This window comes from Eurypyga helias, unplaced genomic scaffold, assembly GCF_000690775.1.
Source record: "Eurypyga helias isolate BGI_N326 unplaced genomic scaffold, ASM69077v1 scaffold14439, whole genome shotgun sequence".
NCBI classification, from domain to species: Eukaryota; Metazoa; Chordata; class Aves; order Eurypygiformes; family Eurypygidae; genus Eurypyga; species Eurypyga helias.
This window is the reverse complement of record NW_010271565.1, coordinates 1-7,668: the sequence shown is the minus strand read 5'-3', so window position 1 is coordinate 7,668 and position 7,668 is coordinate 1. Positions and strand designations below refer to the sequence as shown.

Genomic DNA, 7,668 nt, shown 5'->3' with positions numbered 1-7,668 from the left:
GACGGGGGTCCCCAGCCAACCCCCTTTGCACAGCACAGCCAGCTGCTCCCTTTTCCAACACACAGCAGCTACACATCATGGACTGCTTCCAGCTGGCACCCCCACACTCACTCTGAAAGCATATTTTCATCCTTCCTCTTCCCCTGGGTACCACAGCAATCACTTCTCTATCCCAGTATCTGTGGTTTTAATGGTACAGGGAGCAGCTTCCACACAGCCGGCAAAGGAAGAGAAAGCCCAGTCTTACTCATGCCCGGCACCATTCACAACCCAGAACGCCATTCGCTTCGCACCAGAAAGACCTGCCCACGCTTTGCAGAGGAGCCGCAGCGAGGGCCAACGTTTTGCAGAAAACATGAAATCCCTCGTTCCCACAGAGAACCTGAGCAGCGCACCGTCGCTGAACGCAGAACAGCAGTGCCACCTCCTCCAGCCTCCACATCCCACCAACAGCCTTTCTCAGGGAAGTTCCGGAAATCCCTCGTTCCCACAGAGAACCCGAGCAGCGCACTGCCGCTGAACGCAGAACAGCAACGCCACCTCCCCCAGCCTCCACATCCCACCAACAGCATTTCTCAGGGAAGTTCCAGGCGGGAGAGACGGCGTGTCACCAGGAAGCACAAGCTTTTAACAATACTGCTTTAAAACAGACAGGAGAAAAACGTGTTTTCTGCGTAGGACACAGCCCTAGAGCTAAGCTGCTCTGCAGCCGGGGCCTTGCACATCACCGTAACCGGCCACCACCGCAGGGCAGCGAAAGGGGGATGCGGTACCCATCCCCCTCCGAGCGAGTCTGTTCCCTAAGCACCTTTCCCCGCCCCGGTACGACAGCCTTGACAGCAAAGCAGCAGCAACGCGGGGTGGCGCTCTGACGGCTACATTTAGCCATATTAAGCCAAAATAAAGAAATCCAGGGCCCGGAATGAAACAAAGCGATTTATTGGCGATGGCACACCCAAGTCAAGAGCGAACTCGGGACACGGTGACAAAAGGTTTGCCCAAGGCCGCACACTGAAAGGAAGCGGAAACCAGCAGCTGTTGGGTAGCGAGCAGACAGGAATGGCGCTGCTCTCTACCCCCTTTTATTGGATAAGGTGGGCGAGAGAGAGAGTAGTCCTCCTTCCCGCACAGTGACGAGGCGTGTTCAGCCGTTTCCCCGAAACGGTACCCAGAAGAAGAGAGGAGGAACGTGACAACGCTCCTTTGGATGCTGCTGAGCCAACGGTTGAGGTAGATGGGGTTATGTTTCCCCAGATACAGAGTCCCCATTCGCATTTCTGATTTCATGAACTTAGTTTTACACGTAGAAGGAGATGAACCGAGTAATGCAGCTGTTGGACAAACGACTAAAACAAAGCTGAAACTCAGCGTAAGGTAACGCTGCCGCGCGGCTGACAACCCAGAAACAGCAGGACAGTGGTGATGCTGTCATTAAGTGGCAGATGAAAGCCAGAAAGAGTTAAAAAGCAGCAGGTTCTCCTTGCTCCAAGACAAAGGATGCCATATGCCAACTTATCCAAACTGTTTCAAGTCCTTGCGTTCCAAAACCACGGAGATGTTGTCAATGCCCAGTGATGATCACCTCGGAGAGCTGACCTGGCTCTGGAGTAGGCCGTGCTGCAGGCAATTCCAACTCAGGGGCCCAGGAGAGGAGGGATGTCACCCATGAGAAAGGAAACAAATTGGCAGGTGAACTCAGAAAGGGGCACTGGCAGACGGCTGGCAGGCAACCGGCTGCGCAGCTGTAGGCACCGAGGGTTCCGCAGGCACTGGAGAAGTGAGGTGAAGAGATTTGGGGTTTTTTTTTTTCCTCCGCCCCAATAAATTAGGAAGATTTCCAAAAAATCATTATTTTGTGCTTCAATAAAAGTGAATCATCCCATTGGCATTATTCTTCCCATCTAGCAAGGTTAGAGCAGATCCTTCCAGCTGCACGGTCATCCAGCAGCCTCCGCACCTGTCTAGCCATGATTCTCAGTGCTGTAATTTTGTTCTTTATCCACAGCTTGAGTCTTTCCTCAGTACAGGTCTTCCTCGTCTGTGTCCTAAACAGGGAGTACAGAGAGAGAAATTGAGACGACGTATGAAGACGTGAACCGAGTCAGGGTTCAACAAACGTGAGCCCGCCAGGCTCCCGACAAGAGCTTCCGCACTTTCCCAGCTGCTGCTGTGCCTGAACAAGCCGCAGGGCTCGGAGGCACGGAAGCACCTACAGCCAGACCGTTTGACCCGTCACAGATACACAAACCGCCGCTGTATAACCCACACGTGACGCGTGCCTCAAGAGAAGCAGCAGCTACAGCTGCTAAAGGACTAGCCATACAGCGAAGACTACGTAAAAAAGCACCACCGAGGCCTATGGAGAAGGTCCGGAGCAGCGCAGGTTGTTGGTGTTCAGCTACAACCAACCACAGACTTTCAGACCCCCATCACCTGTTGTTTTACCTACAGTAACCCCACAGTCAGCTCTGCAGCCCTCAACCCGAAAGGAACCCAGACACAGCAGCTCCATCGGGGAAACCTCACTACCACATTAACTCCCGATTTTCACCGGCTGAGCGACTGTAATTATTTGGTAACACGTTAGCCACGTGAAAGTGCACGGCAGAGACCTCAAAAATTTAGAGTCGTTAAAGTGAGAGAGACGGGATGTTCAGAGACTTGGCAAGCTAAATATTTCGATATCGGAGAGCAAAGTATGAAACAGATGACAACACCCTCACTATGACAGCAGCAGGATAACAGCACTCAAGTCTGCCTTCTCCCCGAGGATGAGAAGATGTTTTCCAATTGGTGACACCTCCAACTGTCTGACAGCATTTGTCTCTCTGCGCTGGGGCTCTCATCCTTTCCCAACTCTCCACCTGCAGCGAGGCAGCGGCGCCTCCCCACTCCCCCTTCCATTCCAGGCGACTCTCCCCACTGTGGAAAGGGTTTGCTGCACCTCTCAAAACTCTTGTTCCTGAGGCTGCTGCGTGTTAGGCAGAACCGTGAACACTTCCCACGTGACAGGTGCAACTGCTCGTACCTAACACGGCACAGAAACAGCGCACACCGACCTGGAGGCTCATGCCTTCCGTGCATTCAAAGTCACCAGCACTAGAACCAAGCAACAAGTAGTTAAATCCTCCTAACGTACGTCCTGACCACATACCGAAGATGCAAAGGTGTGTCTGCTTGCTCTGTAGGACGTCAGGAAACAACGAAAACACCCAAACTAGGCCCATTAGTGACCTTACTCTGAGCGCCCCACGCTCGGGGCCGTGGCTGCCAACGCCAGCGCGCAGACGAGTACGGCGGGCGGTGAAAGCACGCGGAGGTCTCAGCACAACACAGCTCGTTAGCAGGAGCTTGCTAATAGGGTAGCAGGTGAACATGCAGAATTAGAAGGCAGCCACCACTTCACAAGGCAAAACAAACAAGACAGGGATAAACAAGCCACGGGAGTTTGGCAGGATTATGTTGTGATGAAAACAGCGTCAGCTGGAAGATCTCCAAGAGAGAGGCAAGGCCGCACACCACCATCTTTGCAACAAATAGCAGAGCGAGGTATCGCTGCCTCCAATTCCGAATTTTCATCCTCAAACGTCAGTTTGATTTCAGCCAGGTCAAACGAAAAACCCATCGGGTGGATCCGGAGACAGCTTCCCTGCCAGTCGCGCAGCGCGACCGGCCGCTCTCACCCCTGCAGCCCGCGCGTGGACAACGCCGAGGAGCACAGGCCTCACCGTCTGAGACACCGTCTGACATCCAGCGGTGTTCCGCCAAGCTCCACCCGCTCCCTCAGCGCCTCCTCTGAGCCCAAAGTTGGCAAAACCACAGGAAAACAGCAGCTTTCACTTACCACGCAGTTCAGACAGCAGTCTCTGAGTTTCCTCATGCAGCCGTCTGTCTCCGGTCGTTCAGGCCTGCAGAGAACGCAGATGGTTAGGTTGGACCCGGCCCCAGCTCACACACTCCCACCTCCGACGGACCGCGAATCCCAGTCCTGCCACACTCAAGAGAAGGGTGACCCTGCACAGCAAAACCAAACCCAACAAAGAATCTCCGGTCCCGTGTTTCGAAGGCTGATGTTTCACTCAAGTGCCACGAAGGGCACAACGAGAGCTGCTGTTTGGGTGGGAAACCTTACAACGCTGAGCAGAACACGGGGTTAAACACCCACTCTGCAGCACACCGTAGCACTGAATTCACCGGAAAAAGAGGTGCAGCTCCAGCAGCAGCGGTGTTATTGCCTCGCTCCCACTACTGAGCCCTCTCCACCTCCAAAGGGAATTCAGTCTCCGAGGCTCGTTGAGGCCCCGGCATCTCTGCCCGGGCCACCACCGCGGAACCAGCTGGCGTTGCTGACTTGGTTCTGCTGGGAGGGCGACTTCCTACCGAAACACGGCACGCAAGCAAAACACCCTGCCGAGGCTGAAATCAGTCTGGTGGGAGAAGTGAAAGGCTGCCTGGCCCTAATCGGCTCCGGTTCCACGGCCTCTCACGACGGACAGAAAAAGGGGATGTACAGCACTCGGCTGAAGCCCCGACGTGGGGAGTTTCCAGAGCTGGCTCAGCGATGCTCGAGGAGACGCAGAGTTCAGCGACTGACCTGCAGGCGCTGAGCACGACATAACTGTGCCCTGTAGAGCAGGAAGACAGGCTTTAGGTTCCAGCCAGAACTTACTCATCGGACACTTCGATGGAGGATTTCTTACAGCCAGGCTTCTTTTTCTCCTGTAGCACTCCACATTTCCTTCCCATCCTTACCAACAGCAGAACGACCACGACGACGGACGGGAGAAACACTACAGTGGACAGCAGCACGGCGGAAGTCAGCTGGAAGGAGAGGCCTGCGGGGAGACAAAGAGCAGCCCAGCTGTACCAGCAGCAAAACATGGCTTTTTTCAGCCTCCGAGGGAAACATCCTCCCAGGACACGGGCTGCTCGTCTTTCCGGAGAAAGCAGATTTGCGGGTCACGCATCCACCGCAGCAGGGCGCTTTGTCCGCAGAAACCCCACACAGGCAGGCAGGCCCTGACGCAGGTCTGCCAGCTGCGTGTCCAGGGCAGGTCACACGCAGGGCAGGTCACACACAGGGCAGATGAGGAAACGGAGGATTACTGAGCGCCAGTGTCCGGGATGTGACAGTTGCAGCACCTGGAGACCAGAACCCTGAACAAACTCACACTTTTGCTTCCCCGTTTTTACCACAGTTTCCTCTGGGCCCTTCCTGCCCCGCTAAATCCAGCAGTTCCCCGTGTACTTGGCTCAGAAAGAGGCAGGGCTGAAACTCTGCCACGGAACTCCGGGGAACCCATTCCCCACGGAACGCTCCGAGTTGCTGCAGTGCAGCTCTGTCGCCCAGCTGAGGCCGCGCTATCCCAGTGGAGGCTTACCCCTCTCCGTAACCACCAGCGTTGTCTGGGGGATGTTATGGTACACATCGGGAGGATTCTTCACGCTGCAGATGAACGTCCCATTGTCATTCGTCACCGGGCTTTGGATAGCGATGGAAGCATCACCCTTGGCGACGTTCCCAACCCAGGATATCCTGTCCTTGAACCTTCCCACTGTTGTTGGGTACGGAACAGACTGGTAATGAAAAACCTAAAACGAGGCAAAGACAGGAATTGTGCCAATGAAACAGCTGAGAAAGCAAAGCAAACTACTTCTGTAAACATAAAGGAATACACTTTAAGAAGCCAGAAACAACACTTTTCATATAGAAGACCCTTTCAGCTTTCAATTTAAAAATTCTGCATCAGTCTCATTCCATTAGATCTCCAACGCTTTCATCTACCAGTCGCCATCCCGAGCGGCTTGTTCGCTCCTGTGCATCTTCAGCTGAGAAGCGGAGCAGGCTGCTCGTCTCGTGCATGACACAACACCGCAGCTCCTCAGCGTTTGCTTCCTGCGTTTCTGCTATTGCTGTCCTACGAGCAGACACTTAGCAGACCTCACTTCACACAAGCAGCACCCTTTTGTCTCAGATACAGGAGTTCAAAGTCTTCAGGCAGCAGAAGCCACTGACAATCCATAACGATGTGCATGTTGTGTTCCCACCTCCAATAGTGGATTTCCAGGGGGCTTTCAGACTCACGTACTAATGCTTAGATTTCAAAACGCTGCCAACAAGGCAGCGAGCAGCAGCCCACGAACCTTGGAGGCTGCCTTCCTCGGTGCCTTCACACTGTCCTTGCACACATGTTCTTACCACTCGAAGATACATCAGCAGTGGACCCGGCACAGAACTACTATGGCACAGCTGCCTTCAGGGCAGCTACCAAATGCCTTACAATCGTTCCATACAGCTACAGCATACAGTGCAGCCCTCGTGCCAAACCCCAGGGCCTATCCACTTTATCATCATCACGCTGTTATGAATTTACAGACAATATTTCCTTTTGCCCAGAGAGCACTAAAGCAATTTCACGTGGGAAAGAAGGTGATAAGGAGAGTCCCCGACCACAAAGGAATGAAGCAGCACACCAAGGCAAACAGATTTTCAGAGACCTGGTGATCTACCCATGGGATAAAGACTCCCTGTTCCACTTACTGTCTCCATCTGACCACCTGTGAGGGGCCGGTACGTCCAGTCAACCGTCAGGCTCTCAGTGATGGGAGAACTGGATTTGAATGAGCATTTCAGCGACACCTGTTCCCCAATGAAAGCTCGCACTTTAGGGCTGGCTTTAATTTCCAGGGAAAAAGCATTGCAGACACCTGATGGAACAAGCACAGGAGCCAAGGATTAGATTCTTGTTATCTGTGAGCCACGGGAGCCATCAAGTCCCAAAGGTACTGACGCAGGTGCAGCTCAACCACGGCCCAAAGACTGAAGCACAGCAGTGACTACTCCCCCGCTCCACGATGAAATTTAGAGAAAAGCAGGCAACTTCCCTAACCTAGCATTGGAAGTAGCCCCAGTTAAAGTGTTTACCCGGAAAATACCACCCAGAGCCTACAGAAATTTAGATACGGAGGTGAGGAACTGGCTGGCTCTCCGACGACCTGCAAAGCACCAGCTTAGAATCACAGAATGGTTTGGGTTGGAAGGGACCTTAAAGACCATCTAGTCCCACCCCCCCTGCCATGGGCAGGGACACCTTCCACTAGACCAGGTTGCTCAAAGCCTCATCCAGCCTGGCCTTGGACACTTCCAGGGATGGGGCATCCACAGCTTCTCTGGACAACCTGTCCCAGTGCTCCCCACCCTCTCTGTGAAGAATTTCTTCCTGACATCTAATCTAAACCTCCCTGATTTCAATTCGTACCCATTACCCCTTGTCCTATCACTACAGGCTCTTGGAAAAAGTTCCCCCCAGCACCCTTGTAGGCCCCCTTCAGATACTGGAAAGCTGCAATGAGGTCTCCTCGGAGCCTCCTCTTCTCCAGGCTGAACAAGCCCAATTCTTGCAGCCTTTCGTCATAGGAGAGGTGCTCCAGCCCTCTGAGCATCTCCGTGGCCCTCAGCCCCTGCGTGCCTTGCCCGAGAGCGGTACAGCCTGCGACATGCGCAGGTACCAGCTCGAGAGCCGCCCGGCAGCAGTAGCCGCCAGCCCTCTCACCCCGACACAGAACCAGGGGCTCAGGGCAAGAGGCTCCCGCAGCGGGCAGCCCCGAAACCCCGCGTGCCGCTGGCTGGACCCCCCCAGGGTGGGGTGGGGGCCCCAACGCTGCCCC

At 54.3% G+C, this 7,668-nt stretch overlaps 1 protein-coding gene across 1 annotated transcript in view; it reads right to left on the bottom strand.

Moving 5' to 3' along the window:
- Positions 1-7,499, bottom strand: part of MPZL3 (myelin protein zero-like 3) — a 10,456-nt gene extending 2,957 nt beyond the window's left edge. Inside the window, exons 1-5 of the mRNA XM_010158864.1 lie at positions 7,475-7,499; positions 6,542-6,708; positions 5,382-5,592; positions 4,670-4,835; positions 3,845-3,908 (exon numbers count right to left, since the gene is read on the bottom strand). Coding sequence (XP_010157166.1) covers positions 3,845-3,908; positions 4,670-4,835; positions 5,382-5,592; positions 6,542-6,708; positions 7,475-7,499 — 633 coding nt within the window. The remainder of the gene's footprint in view (positions 1-3,844; positions 3,909-4,669; positions 4,836-5,381; positions 5,593-6,541; positions 6,709-7,474) is intronic.
- Positions 7,500-7,668: the final 169 nt, after the last annotated feature.